This window comes from Ursus arctos, unplaced genomic scaffold, assembly GCF_023065955.2.
Source record: "Ursus arctos isolate Adak ecotype North America unplaced genomic scaffold, UrsArc2.0 scaffold_36, whole genome shotgun sequence".
Classification (NCBI taxonomy): domain Eukaryota; kingdom Metazoa; phylum Chordata; class Mammalia; order Carnivora; family Ursidae; genus Ursus; species Ursus arctos.
In genome coordinates, this window is record NW_026623050.1 from 1,845,852 (window position 1) to 1,867,962 (window position 22,111).

At 35.7% G+C, this 22,111-nt stretch overlaps 1 protein-coding gene across 1 annotated transcript in view; it reads right to left on the bottom strand.

Moving 5' to 3' along the window:
• The window catches only part of AQR (aquarius intron-binding spliceosomal factor), an 84,158-nt gene that overhangs the window by 46,070 nt on the left and 15,977 nt on the right, over positions 1-22,111 (bottom strand). The window contains exons 6-15 of the mRNA XM_026480068.4: positions 21,462-21,602; positions 19,997-20,065; positions 19,557-19,657; positions 16,005-16,081; positions 12,792-12,856; positions 11,506-11,622; positions 9,870-9,983; positions 8,167-8,270; positions 4,984-5,086; positions 1,954-2,074 (exon numbers count right to left, since the gene is read on the bottom strand). Coding sequence (XP_026335853.2) covers positions 1,954-2,074; positions 4,984-5,086; positions 8,167-8,270; positions 9,870-9,983; positions 11,506-11,622; positions 12,792-12,856; positions 16,005-16,081; positions 19,557-19,657; positions 19,997-20,065; positions 21,462-21,602 — 1,012 coding nt within the window. The remainder of the gene's footprint in view (positions 1-1,953; positions 2,075-4,983; positions 5,087-8,166; positions 8,271-9,869; positions 9,984-11,505; positions 11,623-12,791; positions 12,857-16,004; positions 16,082-19,556; positions 19,658-19,996; positions 20,066-21,461; positions 21,603-22,111) is intronic.

Consider the following 22,111-nt stretch of genomic DNA (forward strand, 5'->3'; position numbering starts at 1 on the left):
TTTAAAAATGGAAAAGATTGACTATCATACATGGATGCACAGTAGGTGATAAAACTATGAAGAATATATAGTGATTGCTATAGAAGTAAAAAAATGGTTACTTTCAGGTGGAGGGAGAAGCAGCAACTGGGAAGGAGCCTATGGGAAGGCTCTGGGATAGCTAATAAGGTGGTTATTTCCCTTATGGTAATTCGTTAAGCCCTATGTTTACATTGTGTGGCTTTCCATATTTGTGTTTATTTTCTTAAAAAGGTTCAAAGTGAGGGTGAAAAAATTTTACAAGGATTTTCTTTACAATTCTTAACTGATTTTTTTTTAAATATCTGTACCAATTTCACACTTATTTTCTCTTCTTGGGAGCTAGAAGCAGTCTGCATAAACGTTCCGTATTAGCTTTGATCTTTGCCTATTTATTAGCATCAGACATTGAGCCCCTAAACAAAGTGCCATCCATGGTCACTAAAAAACAATGGCATGACACAGCCAAGTATCTGAAGACAGCTTTATTACAGTTAAACCACTTGACAACTAATACTGTTCTGCCATACTTTCCTTAACCTTCATTAATTACAGGAGGGAGAGAAGAACAATACTTCATATCCTAAGTAAATGTATTTTAAACCCAGAGCAGCATCACTGAGTAGCACCAAAAGCTAGATGTAGGACTATGCACATGTTTAAGGACACGTAAGCTCTGTACTGACAAGACAGAATACTAAGAAGCATCTGCCTTTTAGGAACTGATCAGACAGAGTTAGATGTCATACATACATGGGTCGTAAATGCTTTTAGCATGAACAAATTAGAAAAGTGAAAAAACAAGGCACTGACCTTTGTAAGAACAACAACAACAAAAAATACGAAGACTGCCTATTCTGAAATCTAGCACGACTTCGGTGCCCTGGCTTTCCTGAAGTTACAGCTTCAGGAGAGGACTCTGAAGTACCCATTTTTTCTTTTAAGTAAATTACCACTGGTGCTGTCTATAACATAGCCAAACTTCTCATAATGATGCCGTTGCTCAAAAAACTTCCTTAATTTTTTTTTTTAAATATGCCTTCAAAATATGTCAGAATGTACTTCAGCATACACTCAACTGTGGCAAATTCTCATCCTTAGCAGATGAACAAAGCATTTAGGAACAAATCTGTTGAAATAGATAAGTAAACAAACCAGGGAATAACTACTTTTAATCAACACTAAGGGTTTATTATTAACTAATGACAATTTTGGGTGGTCATTAGTTGGCTTAACAAGGAATTCAAAAGAACTTCTAAAAAAGGCTTTGAAAAAAACACTACTAAACAAAGCCTTTTACAGTGACATAATGAGAGCTAAACTTCTACTATTAGGTCTCCTTAAAATATAGTTTCATGCTTACGGTCCTATTTTATAAAGGATGATATATGGATGTATATATATGTATATTGGGATGATATATGGATGTGATATATATACATCCATATATCATCCCAATATATGTTTACACGTGTGTGTCCGAGCATGTGTGTGCAGCACGCGCACACACGCGCGCACACACACACACACACACACACACACACACACACACACACACAATTAGGGCACGGTTAAATTTAATAAAAATCCAAGGAGCGTCTGCCTTCGGCTCAGGGCGTGATCCCGGCGTTATGGGATGGAGCCCCACATCAGGCTCCTCCGCTAGGAGCCTGCTTCTTCCTCTCCCACTCCCCCTGCTGTGTTCCCTCTCTCGCTGGCTGCCTCTCTGTCAAATAAATAAATAAAACCTTTAAAAAAAAAATCCTTAATACTATGCATTCAATATACTGAATAGTTTCCAGTTTTAAAACTGAACTTGAGGGTACCAGAAAATGATCCTAACGCATGTAACAGACAGGAGTATTTTTAGTTACATCTGATAAATTCTACACTAAATTTCATGGTACACCTGAATCCTGTACTTCTCTGCCATACCTTCCCCAGAATAGTACTCAGTTGGGACAATATTTTCATCCCATATGATTTTCTCAGTTGGATACAAAGGCATCTGGTTCAACTGCTGAATCTGAGAAATTCGACGTTCATGACGAGATACCTGAAAGAAGCAGGACCATGCAGAAAGTTAGAAGCACATCATTTTTTATTTATTTATTTATTTATTATTAAATTTTTTTTTTAAAGATTTATTTATTTATTTATTTGACAGATATAGAGACAGCCAGTGAGAGAGGGAACACAAGCAGGGGGAGTGGGAGAGGAAGAAGCAGGCTCATAGCAGAGGAGCCTGATGTGGGGCTCGATCCCATAACGCCGGGATCACGCCCTGAGCCAAAGGCAGACGCTTAACCGCTGTGCCACCCAGGCGCCCCAGAAGCACATCATTTTTTAATCAAAATAATGTATGGAGAAATTCACATAAAGTACAGAATGAGAAGTTTCATGTCTTTCAGTTATGGTAGCACTTAAAATGAGGGTTTTTTTTTTCTTTTTCTACTTTCTCCATAAATCAAAGACGAGAGAAGCATCAATTATGATGGGCTTTGGAAAATCAGGCAGATCAGAGTTCAATGCCAAGTACCTTTAATTTATGAGCTACATAAAAACTGGGCACGTTCCTTCAACTTCCCTGATCTTAGCTTCTTTTTCAGTAAAACAGATAAAATACCAATCACCTCTCGGGTTTCTTATGAAAATGAAACGGCATACACAGCATCAAAGTGCCTGGCATATGCCAAGCCCTTAAAAACCACAGCACTTAATATTCACCAATATTAAGCCCTAAGTCCTAGATTATAGTTTTCATTCTTCTACTAATTAAACAATCTGGAAAATTCTGTTTATTAAAAAACCCGGGGGTGCCTGGGTGGCTCAGTCGGTTAAGTATCTGACTCTTGGTTTCAGCTCAGGTCGTGATCTTCAAGTCAGGAGACAGAATTCAGCGTTGGGCTCCGTGTTCGAGGGGAATCTGCTTCCCCTCTCCCTCAGCCACCCCCCCCCCACCTTGCTCACGCTGTCTCTCTCTCTGAAATAAATAAATCTTTTTAAAAAAAAAACCCACACACAAAAACACCTGGCCTCAGTTTTCCTTGTAAAATGAGAGTTGGACTTTATGACCTCTATGTAGATTTCCATTGTTAATATTACAGTCATCTATCTCAAACCAGAAATAAGTTTGTTACCTAATTAACATGTTAAAATAATGATACATGTGAAAAATGTGTCACATTCTCTTCAGTGGAGACAGTATTATTTTAGGAAAGAAAATAGTGAGATATCATCTAAATAATACTCATATTTCTACTTCTTTATCATAATTCAGATTTTAGAAGAAGCCAAAGCCTAAGGAAATCCTTTGAGAGAGAGAGGAAATGAAAGATAATGCTGTAGCGCTATAAATTTTTAAAAATGTTTTCTTTTTGGCATAAATATTTAAATTTCAAGGATGAAATCTTAGGTGTAAGACTGTAAAAGGCATAGGATCAGCCTTATACTTAAACCTATTTTCCATTAGAAAGATTCCTAAAGAAATCCTCATTTCTTTGTATAGTAAGGATTTATTATTAATTCCCCAAACCTGACTTATGAGAAAAGATTTCATGTTGTCAGAAAATAGGACTAGGAATTTTTGGAAAGCATTTGTAGTCAGAAATAATGAGAAGAAGGCAAAGATGGTGACCTAAGACATACATTTCACTTAAGTAAACATATCAATAAAAAAGTATTTCCCATACTTGAAAAAACTTAAAACTCTAAGAATTTCTCTCCAACTGGCACTTAAACACCTGTCATTAGGCTTAAAACACCTGCTACCAACAGCTTCTGGTTACTTGCCCAAAACTAGCATTATCATCTTCTGTACAGTAAGAGACTGTATCTCACACCCTATATTAAAAGTATTAGCTTGGAATATAAGTCACAAAACTGTGTGCCCATTATGGTGCCATACATGTAAAAAAAAATGCATATACACACCCACACAGTGTATGTTTGTAGAGTTATAAAAAAACAAACTAAAAACTACTCAACCTATAGCATAGCAGACAGAAAACAAAAAATTAAAACAAGCTATTATTTCTTTTACCCACGCAACTGCAGAAATTGGGATGACTCCTAACATCCAGTGCTGGTAAGAGCTTAAGGAGACACACTCTAATACACTGTTGGTAGGAACACACATCTTTCAGAGGATAATTTGGCTGCATCTTATCTTTTAAATAAGCACATGCTTCGATCAAATAATTTCACTTCTAGGTACCCTCCTAAATGTCCACACATGGGCACAAAGCGGCATGTGTGAGGATCACATCATTATTTGTAAAAGTGAACATTGCAAACAACTTAGATATTGATAGTGGGGATATAATTACTCATGCATCATATGAATTATTTTACTAGAGCTAAAATATATTCCTTTCTCTCAATTTTTTCTGTGAACCTAAAACTGCACTAAAAAATAAAACCTTACATAAAAAGTATTAGTTTGAGTTAAAGTCCATTATTTTCCAAAATGACTGAAAAATCCCTTAGTATTCTTAAACCACTAAGTTAGTGGCTGACACAGAAGCTGCTCATAAATGTTTGCACAGAATGAATTCATGCCATAAAGCAGTTTTAAAAGGTAAAAGACTTGGGGCGCCTGGGTGGCACAGCGGTTAAGCGTCTGCCTTCGGCTCAGGGCGTGATCCCGGCGTTGTGGGATCGAGCTCCACGTCAGGCTCCTCTGCTATGAGCCTGCTTCTTCCTCTCACACTCCCCCTGCTTGTGTTCCCTCTCTCGCTGGCTGTCTCTATCTCTGTCAAATAAATAAATAAAATCTTTAAAAAAAATTTTTTTAAAAAGGTAAAAGACTTAAGAAATCTAATGGATAAGAAATCTGATAAAAATTAAATGATGATATAATTGTAAAACAGGTAGCAATGACCTACTTAACCTTTAGTCCAGGAAAAAATTTGTATCAATCCATGTCTTTAAGATAGGGAACATTTAAAGAACATTAATATTTACCAGCAATTCTAGAAGAAATTCTTTATCAAAAGTTGTGTCTTCATTTTTAGGAAGAGTTGGTAACAAGCAGAGGTATGATGCCACCTGGTGGAGTGTATTTGAACTGCAGAATAAGGAATATTCAGATCAGAATATTTTATTAACTTATTTTACTTCACTTTTGAAACACGTAATTTTATAGACTGATTAAAAAGTTTTACCTAGCAAATGTAATCCTATGATATTACAGCAAATAAAAAAATCAGCAATGAAAGCCCCCTTAATACAGGTTCTCAAAGTGTCTTCTGCAAACCCCCTGTGGTCCTTGAGACCTTTCTAGTAAGTCTGCAAGAACAATACTTTTTTCTATTAATACTAAGACATTATTTGTTTTTCTCACTATCTTTACATACACAGTGAAAAGCAGTGGTGGGTAAAACTGCTGGCACAGGTGAAGGCAGTGGCACCAACCAGGACTATAAGGAGCCATAGCATTCCCTATGGCCACATGCAGAGGGGGAAAAGAAGCCACTTTCGTTTAAGAATGCCCTTAATGAAGCAGTAATATTAATGTATTAATTAAAAGTAAACTTCTACTTAAAATTTATTACTAATGTAATTAAATTTGGACTCTTGAGTATCTGTTTTTAAAAAATTCTGTGTGACAAGATGGGAACTACACATTTTACACACAATTTTTACTTGAAAGAACTAATGACAAACCACGGTTATTCAGACTTTTCAAATCTGAACAAAATAAACCAGTAACTTTAAGGAAAACAACTGACAGTATTGTTACCAAAGATAAAATTTGAACTTCCAAGTGAAAAACTGGAATTCTGGGAAAACGTGCATTCACCAACGTGAGCTGAACAGCTTTCCATTACTGAAATAGAGTTTCATCACCTTTGGCCAAAGGCCCTCACACACTCTATCCCAGCCCCTGGTAACCACTAATCTGTTTTTGATCTCTACAATTTTACTTTTTCCAGAGGGTCATATAAACGGAATCATACATTATATATAGCCTTTTGATACTGGTTATTTTCATCTAGCATAATGCAACTAAAATTCACCCATACTGTGTGCATTTTAGTTGGTTCCTTTTTACTGCTGAGTAGTACTCCATCATACAGATGTAGCACACTGTGTTTATTCATTGACCAGCTGAAGGCTGTTTTGACAACTATAAAGCCACTACACATATTTACCCATAGACTTTTGCATGAACATAAATTTTCATTTGGTGTATCTGTGAGAACACTAGATTGTGTAGTAAATGGGTGTTTAACTTTACAAGAAACTGTCACATTTTTCCAAAGAGGCACTACCATTTTGAATTCCCACCAGCAAAAGTATGAGAATTCCAGCTGTTCCATATCCTTATCAAAAGTCAATACAATGCATGTTTTTTACAATTGGTATCTCATTATGATTTAAATTTGCATTTCTCTAATAACTAATGATGCTAAGTATCTTTCTCTGGCCTAATTGAAATGTATCACCTTTAAAGCAGTATCTGTTCAAATCTTTAGCTATTTTTAAATTGTTTTCTTATTATTGAGTTCTGAGACTTCTGGATACCGGTCCATCATCAGATATGTGTTCAGTCAATATTTCCTCCCAGTCTGGGGTTGTATTTACATTCTGTTAACAATGTCTTTGAAATAGTAGGTTTTAAAATTTGATAAAGACAATTTATCAATTTTTTTTTTCTTCATGGATTATGCTTTGGGGTCTATGGAAATCTTTGTACAAATCACAATCACAAAACTTTTCTCCTCCATGTCCTATTAGCTCTGGTTCTGATAAATGTCTATGATTAATTTTGAGTTAGTCTGTGTATATGGTGTGAAGTAAGTGTCAAGTTTCATACTTTGCATATAGATGTCCAACTGTTTCACCATTATTGAAAAGATTACCCTTTCTCCAGGGAGTTGCTTTGGCATCTTAGTCAGAAATCAACTAACATATATGTGTGGTCTATTTTCAACTCTACTGTTCCAGTGATCTATGTGTCTGTCTGTCCTTTATTCAATACCACAATGTCTTGATTAATGTAGCCATATAGGCAGTCTTGAAATTAGGTAGTGGGAATCCTCCAACTTTGTTCTTTTTCAAAATGGTTTTGTTTAGTCTAGTCTCTTTGTCTTTCTATATTAATTTTTGAATAAGCTTGTCAATTTCTAGAAAATATCCTGTTGGGATTCCAAGTGGAACTGAATTATACCTATGGATCAATTTGGGCAGAATTCATACCTTAATTGAGTCCTCTCATCCATAAGCAAGGCAAATATCTCCATTTCTAAAATTAATTCACTGTTAGTAATGGCCAAAAATTTAGAAAGTAAAGATCTGTCAACAGGAGAGTGATTAAAAAATAGTATGGTATATCGTCCAATGGAATTTTATGCAGTTCATTAAGAGAATGAAACAGATTTCTGTGTTATTGTAAGAGTCATTATTAAATCTTATGAAAACCAACAAACAAACCAACTTTCAAGTGGAAACCAAGTTTGTTTCATTTCAAATAGCCAATGAACTAAACATAATTTCTCCCAAGAATTAAGGACAATGGGGAGATAAAAGAGCACAGTTAAAGGTTAGACTGCCTAGGTTTGAAATCGGGACCACCGAGGTAGGAATCCTAGCTCTGCCACTTACTTGCTATTTGATCTAGGCAAATGACTTTTCAATTCTGTGTCTCAGTGACCTTATTTCAAAAATGGTACCTACTCCTCACATAAATGAATGTCTTGAGGATTATTTATGCAGTTAGTAGAGTGCCTACCATGTATATAAATGTACTATTACCATTTTCAAAATAGTATATTAGCTAAGTGTCAAAGAATATTACTAATTTCATAAATTTTAAACATAAAAATTTTTTTCATCTTCTAATATCACACATGACCATTTACTGGTTTCTGTTTTATGTTATGATTGATGGGATACCAGTTTTATGTTCTACTCTGAGAAAATTTATGATTTAGGAAAAATGTTTAAGTTATGAAAAATATAAATTTTGCCCCCCAAAATAGAAGATCAATAATTATATCTAAGTGACTTAAAGATACCAACTGCCAGAAAGAAGCACTAGTTTTAGTTGTCAACAGAGTAGTACAGTAAGTTTCACTACCTAGTAGTACAAAATGTTTAAAAGCAAAAAGAAAATTAAAATTCAGTTCTTTCATGTTGACTTACCTAAGAGGTCCAAAGAACTTGACCAAAGATTCCCGAGTATCTACTTCTGCCACATTTGAGAGGGCAAAATCATAGAGCTCAGGGAAATGTGCAAAAGCAGCTCTCTAGAAAGGAGAAAAAAAAAAAAATAACTAACGCCTACAAATTAATACAATCAACTACAATTTATATACTACATAATAAAAATAATATTTTAAAAATATTAATGCACTTCTCTTTCTCTTATATGCTTCTCATATGTGACCTCTGCCTTATTTAGCCAGAAGCATTCAATACAATGGGAAAAAACTAGAATTATTCCAACAAGACTGCAAAACCAGTCAATGTTCAGTTTTTTATTTCTAATGCTGTATTTTGAACATACATGAAAATAGCCATGAAAGCTAGCTTCACTGACACAGAGGGAGAAAAATAAAACAATACACTTTATTATCAAGAACTGGCCCAACAAAACTAAAAGAAAGTTCCAAGGGAAATTCCCACTGAAGAGATAGCTTGAGGGAGAATTCAAAAGTACAGTGGTTTGTGCTTTTACTTTGGAACTCTGGAAAGATAGGACCTCTCAGGGTAACACCCCCAACCAACCATGGGGTAAGCTGCAAGAAAACAGAAATAGCATTACAGTGACTGGGTAAGAGTGTATAAGGTAACATCTCTAGTCTTCCTTAATGCCCATGTTGCACGGAGAAGATCCAGAAGTTTTCACATGCCCCATGACAGATGGCACCACGAGCTGCCAAGGTTACTGATCAGATGCCATGAGATTACTACAGGTAATAGCAAAATGACAATGCAACCCAAGTCTCAGTGAGCTGTTTAAGCTAGGAAATGAATGAGAGTCAGCTCTCAGGAGAACTCTAGCAACCACTAAGCGCAACGCTGGAGCCTCATCAGCAAGGAGATAGCCAAACTCCTTGGGAACCATCATCATGCCTTGCCTGGTACCAAGAGAGCAGACCACATGCCACACCAGCTGTGGTCACTTCAAGGGCAGAAGCAGAAGGACAAAAAAACACTACTGCTCTGAGAAGAGCAGGAAAAGACATCGGAGCCGGGACACTGTGCAGATCAGTCCTCTGCCAAAACAATGAGGCTACCATGGTGCCTCCACATACCCAGATGGCATTCTGGGAAAGAAGAGGGAGAGGCGAGTATCTTTGAGAGATAGTGGAGTTGATTGTGAAAGACAATTTTGACTGAACCTTTACCCGAAAAGACTCTTCAAAACAGAAAGAACTGAATTTCTTCAAGGTGACAAATAAAAGCTTCTTTCTCCCACCAGAGGGAGTAAGATGAGATCAGTAATACAAAACAAACAAACAAAGGTACTTTGTTAACACAGATGAGCTGTACTGGCAAACTGCAGTCCCATTATGTGTGTTTATTTTTAAAATGTACAAAATGTTCACACATACTTTGTCAATATATTGGAATACTTTTTCATAAAATCAAAGTGGTAAGTATATACATCAAATTGGTCTAATAACGGATAGAAAATTTGAGTGTCAAATATCAGTATCTGGATTCTCAAGACTGAAGAAAGCCACTTTTTCCATGGATTCATTGGAATTAGCAATATTTAAAAAGCTCAGTACGAAAACACTATTGAATTAGTACTTTCTTCTACCTGTACTACATGAACTAAATTACATATGACCCAACTTGACGGAGCAGAATCACAGGCTGCAGTGCATTACAGTTACCTGGAGAGAAGTAATTCTGTCATAGTGAATTGTGGTCATCTCATTCTCTGTCAGAGCATTTCCAGTCTGGTCGTTAATCTCAAAACCAGTATAGAACTTAAGCATGTCCAAAAGCTGAAAGGATACATTTACATTACTAAACTGTCTGAACATAAGAACAAGAAACCATTAACAAAAACTCTTATAAAGAATAAACAAGTCCACGTAACTTCTCCGAGGTGCTGAAGAACTCTGGAATATAAACACCGTAACATGTATGTTAGAACATACCAAACGTGTTATTTGTCTGCGAATAAAGTATGAGTCTAGTAAATAAATTGCTGAAGTCTATTTCATACACATGGTCTACTTCTACAGAGAGGAACTTAAGCTGCAATCTCAATAATGAGCAGACATTAAGGATCTAATCAAAGGAAGCCAAACACTAATGGAAAAAACACAAACTCCATGACTGCAAATTTACAAAACTAGACCAGTGGGGGGAACCCGTAAGGTCTTTTACTTATGCCACTTAATACAGAATTTTCTGAATGAAGGTTTTGGAATTCATAATTGGAGATACTCTCCTCTGTGTACTGCTTCTTTTGGGAAAAGCAGCAAGGTGAGGAAAGCTAAGATATTTATTCTTCTCATCAGTCTCCATGGCCATTGAGCCCTTTCTTTGGCCTAGTTACTGCTGCTAATGAAGGCCTGCTTTCCCTTCGTAGCAATGGCATCAAGAGTCTACTGGCTGCATTCACCCCAAATCTTTATTATTCTTAATTCTAATCTATGGAAGATCAGAGATGAGAATTTAATATGTTGTAATATATGTGGCAAATCACTGGATAGAAATTTAATAAGAGAATGAGAAAAAATACAGATATAAGATAAAAGAATTCTTGGGGTGCCTGGGTGCCTCAGTCAGTTAACTGAGGTTAACTCTTGGTTTTGGCTCAGGTCACGATCTCAGGGTCGTGAGCCTGAGCCGCCCCAGTGGGGCTCTGCGCTCAGCGGGGAGGCTGCTTGAGATTCTCTCTCTCTCCCTCTCCCTCTGCCTCTCCCCTGGCTTGTAAAAAAAAAAAAAAAAAAAAAAAAAGATAAGAGCATTCTTAAAAGAATACGTGAACACACTAAAATTACATTTCCATGTACAATCTCATTGAAAGGCAAGGGTTAGAAGTTTGTTAGACTTTCCTCCCGAAAAGGAGATGTGAAACAGGAAATGTAAAACAGGAATACTTCTTTCTACCCAAGGTAGCAAACGAGCACATCCATGCTATCAACTGTCTCTGTCACCATCATCTTATGGAAAGACAGCCATAATATTAGGGCAGAGTTCTCTTGAAATTAACGCTCATCATCTATTGTATTCCACAGTGGTTACCAACATAAAATATATGAGTATGTGGGACTACATTGCCAAAATTATAATTTAGTCCAACGATAAAATCACATGATTAACAAAAACTCTTCATTCATTCATTTTCTACATTAAGACTTGATTTTACTTTAAAATGACTAATTAGGAATTTATATTATTCAATTCAATATTTAGCAAAATTTCCTTTATATCATCCACTGGTATTCTTAGTTACATGGCAAAAAAAAGATCAATTTAGAAATGAAAACATAGTTCAGATATATCCATGCTCACCTGGGAAAAAAGGTGGCCATCCTCTTCCCTATGAACAAGATTGGAAAGGTAACAGTGAACCAAAAGGTGGGAGTCATCCAGGATGGTATTAAACCAGCGCCTTGTGGGGAGTAGGGCCTAGAACAAATAAACACCAGGGCAATAAGTCTGTATGTTCTCCGCAGCTAGAGGTAAAATCTACTATTTTGCTTAGAAGTGTCAATCACATACAAAGTACCCTCTAGTCTCCCAAAAGTCATGGTGCACAAAATAAGGGGTCTGAACAATGCTGTAAATAAACTCAGTGGCAACGTTTAAAAATAAAATCCAGCACTGGAAGAAATTTCAGATATATAAGCCAGTAGTTTTCAAACAAAATCCTACATGAAATCCCAATATGTATTGTGTATAGATGTAAAAATGGTGCTACTCTGAGAGAAAAGGGACTGGGGACCCCTATGTGGAGACTTCTTTCTCCATATCTTCTTCCCATATCCCCCTCGTGACAGTCAGCAAGACAATGCCGAGATACTGCTATCAGTTTGAAAACCACTAATCAAATATCCTCATTTTACAGACGAGGTTATCGAGATCCTCAGAGGTTATAAATTAGTTACTGGCAGAACTAGAATCTGAATAAAGATCTCATGAATGGCTGCTAGCCCAATACTCTAATCCTTATGTCAAGAAACCACCCCGTCTCTCCAGATAAGAAATGAACACAAAGGATTTTCTTTCAATTTCCTGCAGTAAAGAGGGAAAGGAAAGGAAATGAATTCAATCTGAATTACACCAACTCTGCATCTGAACTTTCTGTCAAAATCTTGCACCTAATAATATGAAATCTTCTTTAAGAATCTTAATTTAAAAAATTGACAATAGCAAATACATCTTTTTTCATCAACAATATTAGACACATTTAGACAAGTGAGATTATTAAGAGATGGCCATAAACCCGTAACTTCAGCCGCTATTAAAACTCTGTGATGGGGGAAAAAACCAAACCAGAAACAAAAACCTCTACGATGGGGTATTAAAATATGATAGAAAATAAAAAGCTATTGCTAGACTCATGTTTAATAACTACACTATATTCATATTTTTTTCTACAAACAACAGCCATCTGACAGTTATTTGAAAACCTCAAGGGCCAACTGCTTTTGACTTGCCTCTCTTTGTGACACCTAGAAACAGGTAAAAAACCCAAGGCCAGTTTGAAGTAATGAAGAAATATTTCATATAGTCATAAGCTTAACCTTATCCCCCTTAAAGATGAAGTAACAGAAGAGTCACTGCACATTTTTTACCTCTAGGTCAATCATAAGTTCAATGAATCTTTCACAGTAATGAACTTTGTCCATAGTGACTGGTTCTAGACATAACAGAGAAAACATGTTAGAATTTTCTTACTTAGGCCATTCAGTGTACTATATCTTACAACTGGCAGTTATTTAGTTATTGAAACTGTCATTTGTCTCTTACTCATCAGGACAGGATCATGATGCAGAGTAAGGACCCAACCTATATTTCAAAAAAGGCAGGCTTTACCCTTATGTTTAGCTCTACAAATATAAGAAAATGAAAAACCTATCTTGGGTTAGAAACACATTTTAAAAATCAGGTTTGCAAAAATATTTTAAAAGTGCTTAGATCTACTAATGTCTGTAATAATTAGTCATAAAAAATGACTTGTATTAAATGACTAGATTTGAAAAAACCAAGTGATACAAAAACTAAAAAGGGAGTGTAAAACAAAAGTAAACAGGCAGTTCTTCCTCAGTTCTTGACTCACTTTCCTTCTTGCTTTCGCACACTAAACTTCTAGAACTTCTCTCATAACATAAACACATATAGAATATGTGTACATGCAGACATAGATAATCTTTAGAATGCAAAGAAAATGGATGGGAAAGGTATGCACCAAACTAATTAATGAGACAACTATTATGAGCTTTTTTCCACTTATATATATATTACTTTTGATATTAAAATGTCAATGACAGAGCAATAAAATATTTTTAAATCACCTTAATTTATGCTATTCATGAATATTAACGTACTGTTTTTTAAAAACATTTACTTTTGTTTTTAAATAATCATAACCTTGTAACATGATAAACTTTTAGAGTACAAGTTTTGCTTTTTTTTTCTAATGCCAGGTAATAGTCTACCATTTTACCAGCTAAACCATCCTGCCAAGATTGTGTCAATTAAAAGGTAATTCCAGGGTCCCCACTGCTGCTTAGTCTAAGGACTCCCAGCAGCGACTAATCCCAGTGCTTACATTTAACCTATCGATGCTTAAATAAATCCACATAATTTAATTTACTTGTAGCAGACAGGAAAACAGAAGGTTTTATCTGAAGAAAGAAATGTGAATACTTTTGTGACTAATATATAGAAATATTAAGTAGAACTTTTCTAGTTAACACATGCTCCAAATCCAGATCTTGAAATAACATAACCATAAAATTTCACAGCTGGAAAAGACCTCAGAGAATGCCTGTTCTAGCTCTTCATTTTCCAGGTGAGAAAGTGAAAACCAGAGAAAACGACCTGGTAAAAGTGTAGAACAAAATAATGGCTGATTAGAACTGGAATCCAGGTTTTCTGAGACATAGTCTAGTCACACAGATGTTGAAACAAAAGAATTTAAAGGAGCAACTTATAAATTAAATCCATTCAAACTAGTCCTCTGCTATTTTTTATTCTTATTACTGTAAAAGAAAAATATTTTTGTCCAAAATTTAAAAAGTGAGCAAACTCTATACTCTGTATTTTTATTTATAGTTTGAGAAAATTACTGGCAATGACCTATTTAAAATTAAAATTAGAACATGATGCTTGCCACTCAGCTTCTGAGCTCTGGTGAATAAAGCTGCATGTTTTTATGTAAGTTGGCCCTACTGGGCATATTGTTTAGAGCTGAAACCTTGTCATACGAATTTCAGACACCAAGATATCCTTATCATTTGCTTCTTCCGTATATTGTGGGATTTTTTTTCCTTTCTTCTGACAGCAGTCCTGACATCTCAGATCAACCTACACAGATTTCCTTTATAACAACGGATATGGATATGTTGTTTTTCATGATGCTGTAAAATGAAACTATAATCCTTATTTTTTTAAAAAACCGTTTTCTGTTTTCTCACTATATAATCCGTCCATCTTTACCCTCCCTGAACTGGCACACTACTTTCATCATCCTGTTGGTTCCTGTGCCAGAGAGTTAACAAATTGTGATTAAAGCTCAAGGTCAATCTAAGACATTTTGTTTTCTGGCAATAAGTGAACTAAGGCAACAGCTGGTGGTTTGTAGATTGTTAAAATTATGGCAGGTCCTGTGTTGCTGTTGTTACTTGATTTTCAAACCTTGCTGATGACCCAAGATTAACAACATTCCATAGAGATGTCAATTTTTATGGCCCTAATTATTACAGGTATTAGTAGTTCTAAGCACTCATTACTACCTTTTGTGCCCCCCCCAAAAAAATCTAAGTTTTCCTCCTAGATTTAAGCCACTTAACTGAAAGACTTAAAAATACTACTATTAAGTGACTTAGATTATTAGCATATGACAATTTTTTTTTATACCGATGCTGGGAGTAATCTTAGGCCTCAAATCAGGTATAGCTGATGGACAGCATTAGTATCTATTCCTTGCTGGATTATAAGTGTGGTTTTCGGCTGTAAAATATTACTTGGAAGGTCGGCATTTATAAGTAATCCTGTTGTATTTTAGTTTAAAAAAAGCTACAATCTCTGATGCAAAAATATAAATATGGTATATCCACAGAGCTGTTCTTAGATTACATCCCACTTAGAAAATTTTATTAACCAATGACCTATCTTATATAGCATATATACACCTTTATTAAGTAAAAAATAATCTATGTACATTCAATAAATGCTTATAAAGATCTGACAAACCCAGCATAATGGAATTAACCCCTCACGGTATACAGGCGTTATCACATATACACACAAATACAGTATAATCATGGTATATTTTTAAGTAGATCGTCTACACAGCATATATTTGTTTCATCAATAAATGGAGGCCATGTTGGAGGGAAATCTTTCCCATTTTATCTTGTAGCTCATACCTCAAAAATAATTCTCGCCCCTCCAAACAGTATTTGATGCTATTTAAAAACACTATTTAGCACCATACTGGCAATGCCACGTTGGGTATGTGATGGTCTTGTTCACCACTGTATCCCAGTACCTTGTTCAGGACCTAAGTCTAGCAAGCAAACTTAAAAAATATTTGCTAAATCAATGAGTATTTCAATAACCATGCAGGTACCTTTAAAATATATGAACTTTTAAGGCAGTCACAATATTCACACTGGTAGTCACAATATTCAGACTGGTAATATACATGAAAAGGGGAGGACAGATATGTTGTCCTAATGATTTAAAACTATTCTAAGAGCAGGTTTTAGACTAGAGACTAGTAAACACTACAGGGGCACCCGAATGACAACCTCACAAATGAGCTAAGAGAAGATAGTTACCAGAAAGTGGCACTGATTTCAGCACAGAGATAAACTTCTGTATGAGTTGTGAAAGAAATCTTCTTTCTTGATAGGCTCTAAAATCAGAGAATAACATTGACCAAATTATTTTTGAAAAATAATTATTTCAAAAGTAAAATTTAAATGTCGAACAAGCCTTTCCTACACTGTTCAAATGTTCCATTTCTCTCTGAAACTGGGACCATAATTTGAACACACAGCTGCTTCTTTGTATGTAAATAAAAGGCTACATGGAGAAAAGAAGAGCCTCATTACTGGTATAATAAGCCAGCCATGAACACACCCCTTTCTCTTACTGTGGAAGTTTTCACTTGTGATTTAAAGGTCAGAACTAGAAAGGGGTTTTCAAAATTTCATTTAGAGTCTGCCCTTAAGGTTCAAAATTTAATGTTTAAGTATGTAATTAAAATAAGATAAACAATTTTATACTTTTAATATGTTTGAAGTATCACACATACTAGAGTATTACAATGTCTAAAAATTAAATGTTGGTTTAAAAAACAATTTGTTACTCATTACTAATTTAAGATACACTATGTACCAATCAATCAACAAACATTCACCAGGTATTGGACAGCTGTAAATGATTATGCCAGTCCTGCTGGAAATACAAAGTAGGGGAATGACTAAAATGTGCAAGTATTATAAAGATAATCAGTAACAGAAAGCAACATGTAATTAATAAAACTGGCTGACATTAATTGAGCACTTAGTGTGCCAGGATCTAAACTGTGTTAAGTACTTCATATGAATAATCTCATTTAAGACTAACAACAGTCCTATGAAACAGGTACTACTTACTGTCCCAATTTCACACTGGTGCTGAAAGAGGTGAGGTTAACTTGCCCACAGTTACATAGCAAGCAAGTGTGGAGTCTAGTTAAGTGTGAGTGTAGAATCTTTTCTCTAAATAATTATCCATATTCTAACCATTACAGACAGCCGGCGTTTCAATCAAAAACACACAGCATGTTTTTGGAATTCAGAAGAAGAAAGCACTGTGGCCTAAAGTAGTTTGTCTAGACGTGCTCAGGTTAACCTTCAATTAAGTAGAGTGGAGGGGAAAAGGTACTTAGGGAAGCACTGTTTAAGAAACAATGAATAGGGGCGCCTGGGTGGCGCAGTCCTTAAGCGTCTGCCTTCGGCTCAGGGCGTGATCCCGGTGCTCTGGGATCGAGCCCCATATCAGGCTCCTCCGCTGGGAGCCTGCTTCTTCCTCTCCCACTCCCCTGCTTGTGTTCCCTCTCTCGCTGGCTGTCTCTCTCCGTCAAAATAAATAAATAGAATCTTTAAAGAAAAAAAAAAAGAAAAGAAAAGAAACAATGAATAGATGAGGCCAAGGATTTAGGGGAGTCACAAAAAATAGTTGGGGGTTTCTGAATGCCACTACAAGGAGTTTAGAGTTTATCCTATGGGAACCAGGAAACCACTGAAAGCTTGCTAATAGGAATATGGCAAAGAAAACAACATTTTCTTGTTGAAGAAATCTTCATCTTGATGAAGATGGCTCATTGTTGTGGGAAAGCTGGAAGAAACATCAAATAGGAACTTATTGTTGTGCTTTAGTCAGAAGCCGTGAGGGCTTGACTTAAGACAACAGCAGTCTGAATAGACAAGAAAGAAGAAAAAGGACTAAAGATGATCCAATAGGACTGGGTGATGGGATATGAATTGCTAGTCAAAGGACTGGAATATTCCAAGCCCTACTGTCTGGAAGCATTAAGAGAAATTGGCCAGAAAGGCAAGTTTAGGAGGAAAAACAATTAATATTACTTAAGCCAAAATGGGGTTCATGGCAAATAGAAGTACAACTGATCCTTCAATGGCATGGGTTTGAACTGTACAGGTCTACTTACATGTGGATATTTTTCAATAAATACACTACAGTACTGTGAATACACTTTCTCTTCCTTATGGTTTTCTTAACATTTTCTATTCTCTGGCTTACTTTATTGTAAGAGTACAGTATATAATAAATATAGTATACAAAATATGTGTTCACTGACTGTTATTAGTAAAGCTTCTGGTCAACAGTGGGCTATTAGCAGTTAGGTTTTTGGGAAGTCACAAATTATATGTGGACTTCTGACTGTATGGTGGGGGGGAATGGTGCCCCTAACCTCCATGCTGTTCAAGGGTCAACTGTATACAGCAAAGAGTTATACGAAGATAGGAAAGCAGAGAAGATAGGGTCACAGAGATTTACGGTTAAATCATATTGCGGTAATGGGAAGAGCAGGTTTAAAAAAAAAAAGAGTTGTCAAGTAATACAGATGTCATGTGATTAGTTCAATCAAGAGGTTGTTGGGTGGGAAGACATGATAAGAGATGAGACTAGAGTTGGTAATTAAAGAAGGAATTTTCCTACTCTGACCCTAATATTTTGTCCTTATAGCTCACTCCCTTACACACAAACTCATTTGTCTGACATGCGGCTTTTTACAGTTCTTCCCATTTTTAGTAACCACCAGCATAACTCTAGGTTTCACTTCTCTTTGTACTCAACCCTCTTTTCAGGGTTTATGTATCTCATTAAATCATCTCACCCATACTTACGGCTGTCGTTATTAGCTACACATGTACAGAGCACTCTCCTAAGTGGAAGAAAAAATAAGCTAGAGCTACAAAGTTATCCTAGGTCCAAGGGAAGGGAGTCTTCAGCATATTTACATAAGTAGAGAAAAAGGAGTGAGTGGAAAAGAACAATAAAAGATGGAAACAGAACAAGGAGTGCTGCTGCAACAGTCACCACGTACGTAAGGCAAGGTCACAGTCAGACCAGTTAGCCTGAGAGAGAGAGAGCTCTTAGAGTATGCAGATCTTTCCCCCTTGTGTCCTACTAATACACTTTGTTCAGTGTAAATAAATACTTGCTGCCAGACTTACCCAACTGATAATAAATATTACTATTAAAAGAACCCATAACCCTCACCTGCTTCTTTAATCCTTATACTTGATTTATTCTTCTCCCTAGCATGTATCACCATCTAGAATACTACATAATTGATGTTTGCTGCTGTCTTCCCCAACTAGAACGTAAGCTCCATAGAGAAGGAATTACTTCCATTTTGTTCTCTGTTATATCCCCTATACCTAGAATAGTACCTGGCAAAATATAAACATTCACTATTCGTTGAATGAATGAATGAATGAATGAATGGTGGTTGGAGTGTATAAAAGTCATTGTTAAGAGCAAGGGAGTAAGAAAAGGAAAGAAAAGTTGAATTGACAGCCTGAAGATTGTGGAGAAATAGAGAACCATCCATGACAGACAAACTATGGTCAATAGGCAGGGAGAAGATCAGTGATATACTTATCACTGGGGCAGACGGAAGAGAAAGAAGAAAAACATGTTGATGTTGTGACTTCCCCTTCAGATCTTTATGAAAAATATTCCTATGACAGTCAAAGCACTTCTTAATTACTTATTTGGTTCAGCCTTATATAAAAGAAACAACAAACCAGTCAATATCATCTAAGACTCACAACCAGCATAACAAACCAACATGGAACAAAGCTTTGGCAACATACTGCTCTCTTGCTTCTGGATCCATCTTTTCATCATTCTTTTTAATCAAGTTCCAGAATTTTCTTAGCTTAGGTGTCTTTTTTAATTCTAACTCCAATCGTGCCTGAAAGAATGATGTGATATTAAATCAAAGACACACATGAAATAATGACCACATTTTGCTAAATTAACCCTTTCTTTATGAGCTCAATAGATATCACCTTATTTTACCTCATAATAATGACATTAGGTGAAACATCTACTAGCTTACACATAAAAACTCTAAACCTAAAAAAACTACATGTATGATAAGTTAATGCATAGTAAGTTAAATATATTTTCTAAGCAGGAAAGGGGATTTTTAGTTACCACTTTATATCCATATTAAAGCTACACAGTCTTCAACTGCATTTTCCACTTATATAACATATATACACATAAGTTTCTGAAATTAGATACTTACAGGCTGTAAGCCCATCCACATTGGAAGGGAGATAAGCTGCTGTACTTGACTTCTTATCAAGTCTACTTCCTGTTTAAGGCACAAAGAAAACAAATTTATAAGCACACCAGTATTTTAACTTAAATCTTTAGATAAGATTTCTTTACATAAGGAATAGACTACCTTTTTTAAGTCCTGGGGTGAAAACATGCCACCAATACTTTCAAATTAATGATATTTTAATACTTCATATTAAGGACCTGAAGTACCGGTTAGTGTTCCTATGTGCAAGAAGGCTGTGATGTGTCTTATGGAGAAAACACGTGTGTTACATAAGGTTTATTCAGACTTCAGTTACAGTGCTGTTGGCCATGAGTTCAATGTTAATAAATCAACAATATATTATTACATAAGGTATCTTTAAACAGAAACACATAAAACAAGATTATGTATTGATCAACTGATGAAAATGTTGTGACTGTAGGCTTGTAGGCACCTAACCTTGTATTTTCCCTAAGAGCAATGGTTCAGTTTTAGCCAAATCAGTGTTTACAACTACTTCACAGACCTAACTACCTCAAGTAATGAGAACTGATGGCATACTGAAAAAAATCAAGTATTTCAATAATAAACTAGCTTTTAAGGTAACCAAACCTAGCACCAAACTACTAATACTAAATAAATCTTGTTTTTGTCCCATTACTGATAAAGAATCACATCTATATGTTAGAGATGTATTAGTGGCCTCCACTCAGGGCTTCATAAATCTTTTTTTCAATGTCTTTACAAGATTCATGCGAGGTAGTACCAACAACAAGTAGTAACCATCCATTAGCATCCAGTCTTAAGGTAAGAAAGAACCGGGGGCGTTCTCCTGCATGGGTCTAATGCACTATCACTTCAGAGGCACTTATTTTTAAATAAGTAGGTACAGACCTCCACATTACCACAGAAGAGAAGTGCAAATGAAATATTAATTACTGTAAATATTTAATTCTTTTGAAGATACTCTTGTGAAGGCTGAAAATGTGTCAGACACAACCCAAGAGATTTTCAAGATCATCAGCACCTGTCCCTGATCGGTCAACTCAAAACAGCACTCTCCTGCTGACCCGGCAGCTTGTGCACGAGGCACGTCCGAAAAATAGTAAGGCTAGCTTCTGTGTCCAGCTGCGGCACAGATCTCATCACTCAAAGTTCATACTAGCCAGACTCTTCGCCGCTCTACCTTTGGAGAATTTCAGTTCTGATTATCATTTTTCTTAGAGTCTAGATAGAAAAAAGGAGATCCAATCCAAATCTATTTGAAAAATGAATGGATCTTCTAAAAGGTTTTTATTGAGAAGTGGCTGAAATTAAGCTTTTGGAATTATCCTCCTTCTCCCCTATCATGGATAAAGAGTTGGCTATAGAGGTAATTTCATTTATGTTCAACTTAAAAAACAAGAAAATGTTAAAGTTTTCCCCAAAGATAGAGTAAAATTACCAAACTATTGAAGCAATGATCAAGAAAAAGCAGTAAGACCGTCTGTTCATGGAGTGAAAATTCACCATCAGTTTCAGCTAATGCTGCTTTCAAGATACACTTAAAAAAAAATGGGAAGTGGTCTGGTTTCTTCTTAAAAGTCTGAAAAGAGAAAGAACAAAAATTTATTTTGAAATGGCTTACTCTCCATTTTTTCCCCCTTAAACAAACATCAGTAGACACTTTAGGAGTCTATTAACAAAACCAAATAATTACAAAACATTTTTTTAAAGTAATCTCTATGCCGAACACAGGGGCTTGAACTCATGACTCCAAGATCTAGAGTTGCATGCTCTATGGACTGAGCCAGTCAGGTGTCCCTAAAATAATGGTTTTACTTCCTTTATTTTTTTCTTTTATGGATTATGCTCACATTTAGCTTAGTGTTTGTTTTCTAAGGATCTGAAATGTTTTAATTCTAAATTAAGCAAAAGAAACAACATCTTTAGCAAAAATTAGTTTCCCACTAACTAATCTCAAAGACAGCCTTTCCTGCTTTGTACTAGCTCTTTACTCTTAACATGGGATATACAAGAAGTAAACAATGTAAATATATTCGAGCTTCCCTCTGATCTACCTCCCCATCTAGTTACTTCCACATCTCTCTTCTT